The following is a 15,144-nucleotide window of genomic DNA, read 5'->3' as shown; positions in this document are numbered from 1 at the left end:
GATCAGACAACTTGGTACAGTGGGTGGATAGTGTGGAGCACGGTAATAGAGGAATCTCAGACCACAGCCCGATTACACTTAAACTCGTGTTTGGGGGAATGAATAATGGTAGAATATGGAAATTGAATCCCTTCTGGCTCAAACTAATAGATTCAGATGATAGGACGGTTGACCAGTTGAACTGCTACATCCAATCCCATTCAGATCTTCAGAATATTAATTTATTTTGGGATGCACTTAAGGCATATCTGAGGGGCTGTCTCTCTTCTACGATCTCTTATATTAAAAGGGTAACGTCACGGGAGGACGATGAGGTTGAGCGGCGCTTGAGAGATGCTGAGGCCGCGTATACAGTTGACCAGACTAACAGCAATAGGATTGAGTGGCTGACTTTACAAAGACTATATACCCAACACTTGGACACTAAATCTAAGCGTAAACTTTTTTTTACGCGGCAATCATATTTTGAAATGGGGAATCAGGCGGGGAAGTTTTTGGCTTACTTGGTGTGTCAGCACAACGCATCTAATATGATAATACAAATTTGCTCACCAGATAACTCATTAAATTCCACTACTGAGGAAATTCTTCAATGTTTTTAAAATTACTATAGAGAATTGTATGAATCTAAGAGTGGTTTTGGCATTTCTGATTGTCTAGATTATTTGTCCGATATAGCGTTCCCCACACTGAGCCCCACCCAGCAGGCCTTTATGGACGCTGAATTTACTTTGGAGGAAGTGGAGCAGGCTATAACGGATATGGCTTCTGTGAAGGCCCCTGGACCGGATGGTTTCCCTGTAGAGCTGTACAGGAAATACCGGGAGACGCTGGCTCCGCTTTTGCTGAAAGTATTTAAAGAGATATGGGAGGGTGGATGTCTACCTGATACTTTTTATGAGGCACATATTATCGTACTTAAGAAGGAGGGGAAAGATCCTTTGGAATGCGGATCCTATCATCCCATATCGCTGGTAAACGTGGATTATAAGATCTTTACTAAAATACTGGCGGAACAGACCAGGGCACTTTGTAAATGGATGCCTCATAATCATCTCCCTAACTCTGAAAGCCACCTGGTTAATTCTGTTGGGGCTAAGTGTCCACTGGGTCTTCTAGAGACGGAAAAAATAAATGCCCCCTGATTGTTGCCCATGATACGATTGGCGCGATCCACTTGGAAGAAAATTAAAAGGGTCATTGGGTTTGGGGACATTGTAGCTGAGATGCCTCTATGGGACAATGGTTATTTCCCTGCACTGATGAATCACCCGTCTGCAAATTTCTGGGTTTCCCACGGAGTCCTGTCAATAGGGGATTTGTATGATCAGGGGGTCTTTAAATCCTTTGAGCAACTACAAGTTGGATGTGGTCTTCCAAGATCTCAATTTTTCCGATACCTGCAACTCAGGTCTGCCATTCAGTCATTTGTTAGGAGTGTGGGAACAAACCGGAACATTTCATCTTTGCCCTTGATAGGTATCCTTAAGTCACAGGGACCTCAGGGTCTTATCTCGTCCCTATACACATATCTGCTATCAACGGGAGCGAATTCTGTTATAGACTCAGTGAGAGGTAAATGGGAGGGGCTTATCACTAATGTGCAGAGTGAGGAATGGGAGGATATTTTGGACTCCCCTCTCAAAGTCTCCCCGTCGGTCAATAATCGGATGACCCAACTATATATAATCCACCAGTCATATTTGACTCCACTGAGACTCTTTCGGATGGGTCGATACTCGACATCGGAGTGTTTGCGTTGCCACTCACCAGACACTGACTTTGTACATATGGTATGGCAGTGTCCCATTATTCTTAATTATTGGAGGGAGGTAACGTCACTATTGGCTTCCATACTGTCAATCCCGATTCCTCTTGAGCCTTTAGTCTGCCTGTTTGGAGTATGGGACGAGGAGGCTTGGGACCATTATGTGGGGATTTTTCTACGTGAAACCCTGTTTTTGGCGCGGAAGTTGTTAGCTCTGCGATGGATGGGGAACTCACCCCCTTCCATTAGATCCTGGGTCGAGTTGGTGAATGTGGTTGTGCCTTATGAGCGCACCCTTTATCAAAACAGGGGTTGCCTGGGTAAGTTCAACAAAATCTGGGATAGATGGAACACCTCTCATCTCACCCTGTGACATGACTAAAAGACAAAGACGTGGTTTATCTGACTTTGTACTGCAAGTACTGTGCAGTGGAGGGGGAAAATAATGTTCTGATATCGTTAAATGGCGGCTTAATAGTTTCAGAGGCTTAGTTTGGTTGTAGTTTTAAAGTTTTATGTTTATAACTTTATGTTTTGATTGTTTTATAATTATACACATATGTTTTCCTCCTGTGAAATGATTGGCATATGTATGTGTTGTCTTTGCCTTTCTTTGTAAATGTAACCATGCAGATTAATGATAAGGACAAACATGTATGCTATGCTTTATTTGCGTTTGAAAATAAACGAATTTAAAAAAAAAAGAAATGTATTCACTTAGAAAATTGGTGTCACGTTCAATACTTATTTCACTTGCTGTATGTAGTGTGTGTACTGTGTATACAGTATATCTGTCTCTCACCTCCGGTCTGGTTGAAGAGGCTCATCACCGTCCTCACATTATGTCTGAATAAAGCTTCCCATTCTTTACCGATCTGTGTCTCTGCCTCCCAGTATTCAGCCTCCATTTTCTCCATCCACTGGACCTTGGGTCGGATTCTGCCGCTGTCTGTGTTATAATTCACAATCTCCCGATCATCCACATATCCAACGATGGAGAACTCATGCAGCCCGGCCCCCGGAGCTGAAAACCCCGTCTTAAAATATCGCAGAGAGTGACTGTCTGAGAGAGACATAGAGAGTGTTACCTATTACACATAAAGAACACACAGGGCTCATAGGAGGAGATACAGTGGGTACGGAAAGTATTCAGACCCCTTTACATTTTTCACTCTTTGTTTCATTGCAGCCATTTGGTAAATTCAAAAAAGTTCACATTAACCCCTTAACCCCCAAGGGTGGTTTGCGTGTTAATGACCGGGCCAATTTTTACAATTCAGACCACTGTTCCTTTATGAGGTTATAACTCTGGAACGCTTCAACAGATCCTGATGATTCTGACATTGTTTTATCGAGACGTATTGTACTTCATGATAGTGGTAAAATTTCTTTGATATTACCTGTGCTTATTTGTGAAAAAAACAGAAATTTGGTGAAAATTTTGCAATTTTCCAACTTTGAATTTTATTGCCCTTAAATCACAGAGATATGTCACACAAAATACTTAATAAGTAACATTTCCCACATGTCTACTTTACCACAGCACAAGTTAGGAACCAACTTTTTTTGTTAGGGAGTTATAAGGGTTAAAAGTTGACTAACAATTTCTAATTTTTACACCATTTTGTTTTAGGGACCACATCACATTTGAAGTCACTTTGAGGGGTCTATATGATAGAAAATAACCAAGTGTGACACCATTCTAAAAACTGCACATCTCAAGGTGTTCAAACCACATTCAAGAAGTTTATTAAACCTTTAGGTGTTTCACAGGAATTTTTGGAATGTTTAAAAAAAAATGAACATTTAACTTTTTTTTACAAAAAATTTAATTCAGCTACAATTTGTTTTATTTTACCAAGGGTAACAGGAGAAATTGGACCCCAAAAGTTGTTGTACAATTTGTCCTGAGTACACTGATACCCCATATGTGGGGGTAAACCACTGTTTGGGTGCATGGCAGAACTCGGAAGGGAAGGAGCGCCATTTGACTTTTCAGTGCAAAATTGACTGGAATTGAGATGGGACGCCATGTTACCGTTGGAGAGCCCCTGATGTGCCACCATTTTGGAAAGTAGACCCCCTAAGGAACTTATCTAGATGTGTGGTGAGCACTTTGACAAAGTGCTTCACAGAAGTTTATAATGTAGAGCTGTAAAAATAAAAAATCATATTTTCACACAAAAATGATCTTTTCGCCCCCAATTTTTTATTTTCCCAAGGGTAACAGAATAAATTGGACCCCAAAAGTTATTGTCCAATTTTTCCTGAGTACGCTGATACCCCATATGTGGGGGGAACCACCATTTGGACGCATGGCAGAGCTCGGAAGGGAAGGAGCGCAGACTTAGATGCAGACTTAGATGGATTGGTCTGCAGGCGTCACGTTGCATTTGCAGAGCCCCTGATGAACCTAAACAGTAGAAACCTCCCACAAGTGACCCCATATTGGAAACTAGACCCCCCAAGGAACTTATCTAGATGTGTTATGAGAACTTTGAAACCCCAAGTGTTTCACTACAGTTTATAACACAGAGCCGTGAAAATAAAAAAATCTATTTTTTTTCCACAAAAAATTTTTTTAGTCCCCGGTTTTGTATTTTCCCAAGGGTAACAGGAGAAATTGGACCACATAAGTTGTTGTCCAATTTCTCATGAGTACGCTGATACCCCATATGTTGGGGTAAACACCTGTTTGGGTGCACAGGAGAGCTCAGAAGGGAAGGAGCACTGTTTTTTACTTTTTCAACGCAGAATTGGCTAGAATTGAGATCGGACGCCATGTCGCGTTTGGAGAGCCCCTGAACAGTGGTTGTGTGGGTGTGCCTAAACAGTGGAAACCCCCGAATTCTAACTGAAACCCTAACCCAAACACACCCCTAACCCTAATCCCAACCCTAACCACACCCCTAACCTGAACATGCCCCTAACCCTAATCCCGACCACACCCCTAACCCCAACACACCCCTAATCCTAATCCAAACCTTAACCACACCCCTAACTCCAACACACCCCTAACCCTAATCCCAACCCTAATTTCAACCGTAAATGTAATCCCCTAACTTTAGCCCCAACCCTAACCCTAACTTTAGCCCCAACCCTAACTTTAGCCCCAACCCTAATGGGAAAATGGAAATACATTTTTTAAATTTTATTATTTTTCCATAACTAAGGGGGTGATAAAGGAGGGTTTAATTTACTTTTATAGCGGGTTTTTTAGCGGATTTTTATGATTGGCAGCCGTCACACACTAAAAGATGCTTTTTATTGCAAAAAATAGTTTTGCATCTCCACATTTTGAGAGTTATAATTTTTCCATATTTTGGTCCACAGAGTCATGTGAGGTCTTGTTTTTTGCGGGACGAGTTGACGTTTTTATTGGTACCATACTCGGGCACATGACTTTTTTGATCGCTTTTTATTCTGATTTTTGGGAGGCAGAATGACCAAAAACCAGCTATTCATGAATTTCTTTTGGCGGGTGGCGTTCATACCGTTCCACGTTTGGTAAAATTGATAAAAAAGTTTTATTCTTTGGGTCAGTACGATTACAGTGATACCTTATTTATATTTTTTTTATGTTTTGGCGCTTTTATACGATAAAAACTATTTTATATAAAAAATAATTATTTTTGCATCGCTTTATTCTGAGGACTATAACTTTTTTAATGTTTCACTGATGATGCTGCATGGTGGCTCGTTTTTTGCGGGACAAGATGATGTTTTCATTGGTACTATGTTTATTTATATCCGTTATTTTGATCGCGTGTTATTCCACTTTTTGTTCGGTGGTATGATAATAGAGCGTTGTTTTTTGCCTCGTTTTTTTTTTTCTTTTTTTACGGTGTTCACTGAAGGGGTTAACTAGTGGGACAGTTTTATAGCTCGGGTCGTTATGGATGCGGCGATACTAAATATGTGTACTTTTATTTATTTTTTTATTTAGATAAAGAAATGTATTTATTGGAACAATATTTTTTTTTTCTTTATTTAGGAATTTTTTTTTTAACTTTTTTATTTTGTCCCACGGGGGGACATCATTCTATAGTGTCAGATCGCTGATCTGACACTTTGCAAAGCAGTGTGTCAGATCAGCGATATGACAGGCACTGCAGGAGGCTTGCCGGCACCTGCTCTGAGCAGGCGCTTGAAAGCCACCTCCCTGCAGGACCCGGAAGGAGCCCCGCGGCCATTTTGGATCCGGGCCTGCAGGGAGGAGGAGGTAGGAGACCCTCGGAGCAACGCGATCACATCGCATTGCTCCGAGTGTCTCAGGGAAGCACACAGGGAGCCCCCTCCCTTCGCGATGCTTCCCTATGCCGCCAAAACGCTGCGATCATGTTTGATCGCAGTGTTCTGGCAGTTAATGTGCCAGGAGTGGTTCGTGACCGCTCCTGGCACATAGTGCCGGATGTCAGCTGTAATAATCAGCTGACACCTGGCGGAGATCGGCCGCGCTCCCCCCGTGAGCGCGGCCGATCGCCTATGACATACTATCCAGTCACTGGGAATTAAGTCCCAGGTCACCTCGACGGGATAGTACGTCATATGGGATTAAGGGGTTAATGTACCCTCTGCACCCCATCTTGACTGGAAAAAACAGAAATGTAGAAATTTTTGCAAATTTAATAAAAAAGAAAAAGTGAAATATCACATGGTCATAAGTATTCTGTAGTTACTGGCTCTGTAGTTACTGGCATTTGGAGGAGGCACTGCCTCACATTATAACTTATTACAGGTGTCTATTATAACACAGCAGATGTCACACAACAGCCGCCGTATTACAGACTTGTGTTCTTCTCACTGTGGCTCACACAATCTGCAGCTTTCCTGGGGATTTCTGTGTTTTATAGACTACAACACACTGAAACATAAACTGCAAGGACAACATACAACATAAATAAGACGTAGTTGTAACACTATTCACGGATCATGGACAAGCCGTGAGGCAGAATAGTCAGATGTTCCGAGGTCAGATAGCAAGAGAGCACGTAATAAGCAAAAGTCAGGTCACGGTCCGAAGTCAGAATACCAGGAGAATAGCGGATCAGAGCAAAGGGGTTAGCAAGCGGATAGTGAGAACTAGGTCCAAAGTCAGGCAGCGATAAATCAATAAACAGAGCAGAGGTGGTGTTTAACCAAGCAAACAGCGCAACTGAGCAAATACTATGATTGGCTGAGATCTGTAGTAAGATCTCAGCTAAGTAGCAAGTAATTAATTAAAAACAGGGAGCACCTGCAAAAAAAGCACCACCCAGTCTCTGATTGGACAGCTGAGTAGTCAATCAAAGTACAGACGGCTCTGCAAGCCCCTGCACCTGATTAGCAATCACTCACTGCACCCATGACACGTTAAAGAGGAATCGTGACAGTAATACCATGTAATATAAGGTACAATCACTGGTCACCCTCCATACTCACCAGAACACACTGCAGACACATAGATAAGCAGCACAATGAGGGGAGACATCCTCCTTATCTCATCCTATATGAGGAGCCACAAGGAGGAAACTCAAGTATCATGTGAAACAAACACAATGTAACAGTATCACAGGCACTGTGCACCAGAGGGCGGAGCTCAGCTCTGATTGGACGGAAGGTGCAGCTTCCTCCAATAGGAAAATGAATTTCCATGTAAATCAGTAGTTACCGGGTAGATGGAGGCTGGAGAGGCGAGACACTGAAGAAAGTGAAAGTGCGAGCTGGAGAGTTGTGGAAGCCAGGGCCGGACTGTTACAAAAAAGCAGCCGTGCCACACAAACCCCACCAGTCCACTTACTATAACACTCCCCCCACACCCGATCATTAGATTTTGCTATACTTTGTCGTGCCCTGCAACACTCCTCTTAAAGGCGTTATTTGAAGAGCAATGTGCGAATGGCGCCGCAGTGAGCATGATTGACCACAGGTCCATTTACATGGTGCTCTTTAGAGCGCTGGTTCTCAAGATCATGGGGGTCCCAGTGGTCGGACCCCAGCGACTGCAAAGTTCTCAGGATAGGGGATTACGTGGGATAATCCATTTAAATGGGTTTTCCAATATTTCTTTTTTATTTTCCCATAGAAATACTGAAAAAAAATAAAGCAATATTAGCCCTATCAATGTCGCCTCTCTGACAACAGGACAGGAGTGAGACTGTGCAATGTATATATACAGGACAGGAGGAGTGGCACTGTGCAGTGTATATATGCAGGACAGGAGGAGTGGTGCTGTGCAGTGTATATATACAGGAGGAGGGGTACTGTGCAGTGTATATATACAGGAGGAGTAGTACTGTGCAGTGTATATATACAGGACAGGAGGAGTGGTACTGTGCAGTGTATATATACAGGACAGGAGGAGCGGTACTGTGCAGTGTATATATACAAGAGAGGTGCTGTGCAGTGTATATATGCAGGACAGGAGGAGTGGCACTGTGCAGTGTATATATACAGGACAGGAGGAGTGGTACTGTGCAGTGTATATACAGGAGGAGTGGTACTGTGCAGTGTATATATACAGGACAGGAGGAGTGGTACTGTGCACTGTATATATACAGGACAGGAGGAGTGGTACTGTACAGTGTATATATACAGGACAGGAGGAGTGGTACTGTGCAGTGTATATATACAGGACAGGAGAAGTGGTACTGTACAGTGTATATATACAGGACAGGAGAAGTGGTACTGTACAGTGTATATATACAGGACAGGAGGAGTGGCACTGTGCAGTGTATATATGCAGGACAGGAGGAGTGGTACTGTGCAGTGTATATATACAGGAGGAGGGGTACTGTGCAGTGTATATATACAGGAGGAGTAGTACTGTGCAGTGTATATATACAGGACAGGAGGAGTGGTACTGTGCAGTGTATATATACAGGACAGGAGGAGCGGTACTGTGCAGTGTATATATACAAGAGAGGTGCTGTGCAGTGTATATATGCAGGACAGGAGGAGTGGCACTGTGCAGTGTATATATACAGGACAGGAGGAGTGGTACTGTGCAGTGTATATATACAGGAGGAGTGGCACTGTGCAGTGTATATGCAGCGCCCCAGAGTCCTGGTCGTTGCAGTACTGATGCTCCGCCGCTAAGGGGGGCTATGGTACGTCTGATGGCACTGAAGGGGTTCACCTGACCAGGTATCACAGACACCAATACACTTCACAGTCTGGCCACCAGGGGGAGCTAAGGGTACTATGTATTAGGCCACTCCTCACAATCTGGTAAAACTGGGGGTTGGATAGGAAGTTAGAGAGAAGCTGACTGGGAATCGAACAGGCAACACCCTGTGGCAGAGGGTGTTGCGGGGAGAGACTCAGGGGGGTCCCTGTCAGGGGTGGGATCCTGACAGAGGCCTAGCGAACAGAGAGAACGTTACGGGACCGCGCCTGCACTAGATAGCGGCGGTGCCCTAAGAAAGGACAAGAAGCGAGGTATATTGTGCTGAGTGAGAAATGAGATCAACGCAACAAGGAGAAATACCAGTAGGAGTCGTGCTGTAAGACGAGGCAACATCCTACTGAGGCGCGTAGCCGGTGGCCGGAACGCCGAGGAAGTACTAGGCTCCAAGCAATACTTCAAACCTACGGCAGGACAGTCAGCTATAGGCGGGCTGTCTCACACAAATCACCTACGAAGACACAGGGGGCAACAATAGGAGAAGGGCGACACTAGGGTCCAGGAAGAGCTCCGAGCCTACCCGTCATACGGGTGCGTCCTAGCCATATCATCTGGGGGACGAAGAAGAACATCAGAATCGAGTTGTGAGGGAACACGAGAAACAGACACAACAGTTGTGGGGACTATCCCGTGAGCACAGCAGGGGAGGACCGCAACACACAAGCGCTAGAAGGTAGGCACAGATTTCCACCTGCAAAGGGAACTCTGGAGGTGCCATCGGACCGGCCGGACTTGCGCAGCCTGGTTAACCGTATTCCGGACTGAGGATCCTGAAGCCTTCAGTAAAGAGGTAAAGAGACTGCAACCTGGTGTCCTCGTTATTTACTGTGACCAGCACTGCACCGCACTACCACCACCTTCCACACCTTTCACTGGGCGCCCCTCAGCAGGGTCACGGACCAGGTCTAGCCACCGTGACAACCCCAGAGCAGAGACCCAGAGGCCCGGTACCGGGTACCCCTCGGCCCTGCGGCAGTGGGGGCGCTGCATATATATACAGGAGGAGTGGTACTGTGCAGGGTATATATACAGGACAGGAGGAGTGGTACTGTGCAGGGTATATATACAGGACAGGAGGAGTGGTACTATGCAGTGTATATATACAGGAGGAGTGGCACTGTGCAGGGTATATATACAGGACAGGAGGAGTGGTACTGTGCAGTGTATATATATACAGGACAGGAGGAGTGGTACTGTGCAGTGTATATATACAGGAGGAGTGGTACTGTGCAGTGTATATATATACATGACAGGAGGAGTGGTACTGTGCAGTGTATATATACAGGAGGAGTGGTACTGTGCAGTGTATATATACAAGAGAGGAGGTGTGGTACTGTGCAGTGTATATATACAGGACAGGAGGAGTGGTACTGTGTAGTGTATATATACAGGACAGGAGGAGTGGTACTGTGCAGTGTATATATTTAGGGCAGGAGGAGCGGTACTGTGTAGTGTATATATACAGGACAGGAGGAGTGGTGCTGTGCAGTGAATATATACAGGACAGGATGAGTGGTACTGTGCAGTGTATATATACAGGACAGGAGGAGTGGTACTGTGCAGTGTATATATACAGGACAGAGGGAGTGGTACTGTGCAGTGTATATATATATACATGACAGGAAGAGTGGTACTGTGCAGTGTCTATGGAGCGGCCCCCAAACGCAGGGCAGCGGGGTACTAGGTACCGGGTCCCTCGGTCTCGGTTCTGGGGATGTCACGGTGGCCCGACCCGGTCCGTGGTCCTGCTAAGGGGCGCCCAAATAAAGGTGTAGGTGAATGTTTGTCAAGTGTTCGTGACGCCACCTGTGGTATTCGGTCAGGGTGACCGACGCTGATAGGGGTCCGCTGGGTTGATGGAATGGCAGCTAGATGGTGTAACTTCCCACAGGTGAAGTATGTCCCCAGGGCTTCCCAGTAAGGTAGATGGTGATGGTGTAGGTCGCAGTAAATTATGAGGACACAGGGTTGCAGTCTCTTTACCTCTTTACTGAAGGCTTCGGCATCCACAATCCAGAGCACTGCTAACAGGGCTGGCTGAGACCGGCCGGTCAGAAGGCACATCCAGAGTTCCCTTTGCAGGTGGAAATCAGTAGCCTTCCTACTAGCGCCTGGGTGTTGTAGTACTTCCCTGCTGAGCACCACGGGATAGTCCCCACAACTGTCGTGAATGTTTCTGTTCTCTCTCTCCGTCCCCCAGATGATATGGATAGGACGCACCCGTATGACGGGGTAGGCCTGGAGTTATTTTATAGGGACCCTAGAGACGCCCCTCTCCCACAATTGCCTCCATTGTCTTCATTAGGTGTAAAGGTGAGACAGCCAACCTAGACTTAACTGCCCTGCCGTAGTTCAAAGTAATGCGTAGAGCCTATTACTTCCTCGGCGTTCCGGCCGCCAGCTACGCGCCTCAGAAGGATGTTGCTGATCTTGGGGCACGACTCCTTCTGGTTCTATCGCCTTTGTGCTGTGATCTCGTTTCTCACTTCTCCACAATATACTTCGCTTCGTGTCCTTTCTTAGGATGCCGTTGCAATGAGGTGCAGGCACGGCTCCGTAACGATCTGTCTTGTGCTAGGCCGCTGTCAGGATCCCACACCTGACAGGTCCTCCCTGGAACTCTCCCAGGCTGCTTTCTCCCTAACTTCCTATCCAACTCCCAGTTTTACCCATGTGTGAGGAATGGCCTAGTAGATAGGACCTTTTTCTCCCCCTGGTGGCCGGAGTGTGAAGTGTAATGTGTGACTGTGATACCTGGCAAGGTGAACTCTTTTAGTACAATCAGACGTACCATCACTCCCCCCGGTGGAAGAGCGACGTTACTGCAACGACCAGACTCTGGGGCGCTGCACTCCCCCCCCGTTAAATCCAGTACTCCCGGACTGGAAAAAGAACAACAACAATACATGTTAGTAAAAGACATACAAAATGTTTGAAATGCTATGAACAAGTAAATATAACAGTGCTTCCCTTTATGGGAAGTGAGGACACTTGAACGTTGGGAAAGTCTTGGTCATGCACAGTTCATGACTCCCAGTTCAGTGGGTACAAACTTGAAACAGCAGGGATCCCGGGTAAACAAAGGGATCCCTTTTGAAAGCTTTGGAGCAATTCACTGTCCGTTACTCCATTGTCCATTTTAAATCTGTAACAAAGATATATACACAAACATGTTTAGCCAATTAGCAGCTCCCGTTAATATTTCCAAGTTTTGTAGTGAATTGGGGATTGATTCTTGGTGCTACGTGTAGACCTCCGCAGTGCTGGGGTTGCTATTGACCTAACAGGGCCCGCTGCGCTTGCTATCGCTGGTGTAGTGCACTGTCTTCTAGCTACACTTCTAGTGAGTCTGGGTAGCACTGGTATGCTGGAGCTCTCAGGGCTGCGGCTACTAATTGTGGGTATGGCAGATTCACCGATAGCAGAGGGAGGACTTGCCGGTTCAACTGTTGGCATGGCATCCTCTGGTGGGGTCTGCTGTGATTGCGGTTCCGGACGATCTGGCATCACATTTGGTTCTGGCGGTTTCAGCTGACGAAACGTTAAAACAGGTACCACGATGGCCTGGTTTATTTGAGTCCAAGACTGGGGAAAATCGCCAAGAACAGTGTGTATCATCTTCTCCTCTTCTACAGGTGGAGAGGTTCCTGGATCTGTTTCCCTCTCTCTCAACTTATCAGGGCATATTTTAAGGTGGTCTCTGGATATTGCTGTTGAGGTTTCTCCTCCATCTTTGCTGATGAGACAGACCTTCGTATTGTCAAAATCAGATGGCAGGATGGTATACGGTTCCGCTTCCCATTGGTCGTCAAGCTTGTGTAATCTCCTCTTCCGTTTGAGTACTTACTCACTGGGTGACAAGGGAATTGCAGGAGCATGCTGGTTGTAGTCTCTTTCTTGTTTTTGTCTGGCTTGGGCTAGACTTCTTTCCACGCATTCCTGTATTTTGCAGTACCTTTGCTGCCTTTCTGTATCCCAATTTGCATCTGGTGAGGTATCTTCGGGGGTTAGGACCCCCATGTCTAGATCAACAGGAAACTTGCTAGACCTTCCTTGCATCAGGTATGCTGGAGTGCAGTTGGTGGAATTCACTGGGATGTGGTTGTACATGTCTACCAAGTCAGGCAACTTTGTTGGCCACAAGTTCCGTTCCTCCACAGGCAAGGTCTTCAGTAAGTCGATTACCACTTGGTTCATCTTCTCGCACATCCCGTTGGTTTGTGGATGGTACGGTGTTGTTCTGATCTTCTTACACCCATACAGATTGCAGAATTCCTGGAACACCTCCGCTTCAAATGCTGGCCCTTGATTGGTCAGTACCTTCTCCGGGTACCCATGTGGTCTACAGAAGTACTGCTGGAAGGTTTTGGCAGCCGTCCTGGCCGTCAGATCTTTGACAGGCACAACTACCAGAAATCTAGAGTAGTGGTCCACGATGGTAAGAGCGTAGACATAGCCTGACCGGCTAGGTGTTAGCTTCACATGATCTAGCGCGACCAGTTCGAGCGGCCGTTTGGTGATGATAGGCTGCAAGGGAGCCCTTTGGCTGTCACGGTCCTTCCTGCGTAGGCTACATGGGCCACACTCTCGACACCACTTTTCGATGGCTTTCTTTATGCCAATCCAGTAGAACCTCCCACAGAGTAGACTCTCCAACTTCCTCCACTCGAAGTGTCCTGCCCCATCGTGGTACGCTCCCAGAACCATTGGCGCATCTTGCCTTGGGACTACTATCTGCCATACCAATTCATGAGTGCGTGGGTCGATGCTTCTTCGGCACAGCTTACCATCGTGAATAAACAGTTTGCCTCTCCCCTTCCACAGCTGTTGTGTCTCTTGTGGATCATCCGGGCCGGGATGTGAACCTGTCTGCCTCAGGAGCTCTTTCACCCGATGGACCACGGGGTCACCATCCTGGGTCTCTGCCCATCCGTGGTGGGGCAGGGGATTCAGCATGGCGTCCTGCTTGTTCTTGCGCCTGTTCTCCACATGATGGGAACACTAGGTGGCCTTGGGGCGATGGAAAGCGGGCAGCTCTACCTCTTCAAGTGCTTCCGGGTCTTCTCCCGTTTCTGGCAAGTTGGGCATCCGGGACAATGCATCGGCATTCACATTCTTGTGCCCTGCCCGGTACTTGATGGTGAAGTCATAATTGAACAACAGGGCCATCCACCGCTGTTCCAAGGCACCGAGTTTTGCTGTGTCCAAATGTGTTAGTGGATTATTATCCATGAAGACGGTGAATTTTGCTGAGGCCAGGTAGTGCTTGAACCTCTCCATCACTGCCCAAACGATGGCGAGGAATTCCAGCTTAAAGGAACTGTAGTTGTCAGGGTTCCTTTCAGTGGGACGAAGTTTCCTGCTGGCGTAAGCGATTACCCTCTCCTTGCCTTTCTGGACCTGGGACAACACGGCTCCCAGTCCCACGTTGCTGGCATCCGTATACAGCACAAACGGTTTGGTCATATTCAGGGTAGGCCAGTACCTCTTCTCCCGTTAGCGCCAACTTTAAATAGGTGAAGGATCCCTCCAGTCCATCGTTCCAATCAAATGGGGTATTCTTACCCTTGGTTTTCTTGGATTGGCCCACCAACAGGTCTTGCAATGGCGCGGCCTTCTTGGTGAAGTCCTTGATAAACCTCCTGTAGTAGCCTACTACCCGAGGAACTGCCGGACTTCATGGAGGTTGCCGGGCTTCGGCCAGTCTTTGATCACAGTGACCTTGTCAGGGTCTGGGGCCACCCCTTCGGCACTCACTACATGGCCCAGGTACTGCACCTTGGGTTTTAGCAGATGGCATTTGGACGGTTTTACCTTTAGGCCAAAGTTGGACAGGGCTTTGAACACCTCAGCCAGGTGCTTCAGATGGTCCTCGTAAGTCTTGGAGAAGACAATGATGTCATCCAGATATAGCAACACGGTTTCAAAGTTCTTGTGTCCCAGACAGCACTCCATCATCCTCTGGAACGTTCCCGGGGCATTGCACAATCCGAAGGGCATGTAGTTGAATTCGCAGAGACCCATCGGCGTCGTGAAGGCCGTCTTTTCCTTGTCTGCCTCTGCCACGGGAACCTGCCAGTACCCACTGGTGAGATCCAAGGTAGAGAAGTAGTTAGCAGATTTTAAAGCAGCCAAGGACTCCTCTATCCTGGGCAGTGGGTATGCATCCTTATGTGTAATGCGATTTAGCTGCCTATAATCAACACACATC

The 15,144-nt window shown here is 46.5% G+C and overlaps 1 protein-coding gene across 1 annotated transcript in view; it reads right to left on the bottom strand.

Annotated features, from left to right (window-relative positions):
• The window catches only part of LOC143806203 (class I histocompatibility antigen, F10 alpha chain-like), a 123,009-nt gene extending 115,719 nt beyond the window's left edge, over positions 1-7,290 (bottom strand). The window contains exons 1-2 of the mRNA XM_077286327.1: positions 7,190-7,290; positions 2,571-2,831 (exon numbers count right to left, since the gene is read on the bottom strand). Coding sequence (XP_077142442.1) covers positions 2,571-2,831; positions 7,190-7,238 — 310 coding nt within the window. The 5' untranslated portion in view covers positions 7,239-7,290. The remainder of the gene's footprint in view (positions 1-2,570; positions 2,832-7,189) is intronic.
• Positions 7,291-15,144: the final 7,854 nt, after the last annotated feature.

This window comes from Ranitomeya variabilis, chromosome 2 (assembly GCF_051348905.1).
Source record: "Ranitomeya variabilis isolate aRanVar5 chromosome 2, aRanVar5.hap1, whole genome shotgun sequence".
Taxonomy (NCBI): domain Eukaryota; kingdom Metazoa; phylum Chordata; class Amphibia; order Anura; family Dendrobatidae; genus Ranitomeya; species Ranitomeya variabilis.
The sequence above is the reverse complement of the archived record's forward strand: the minus strand, read 5'-3'. Positions and strand labels throughout refer to the sequence as shown.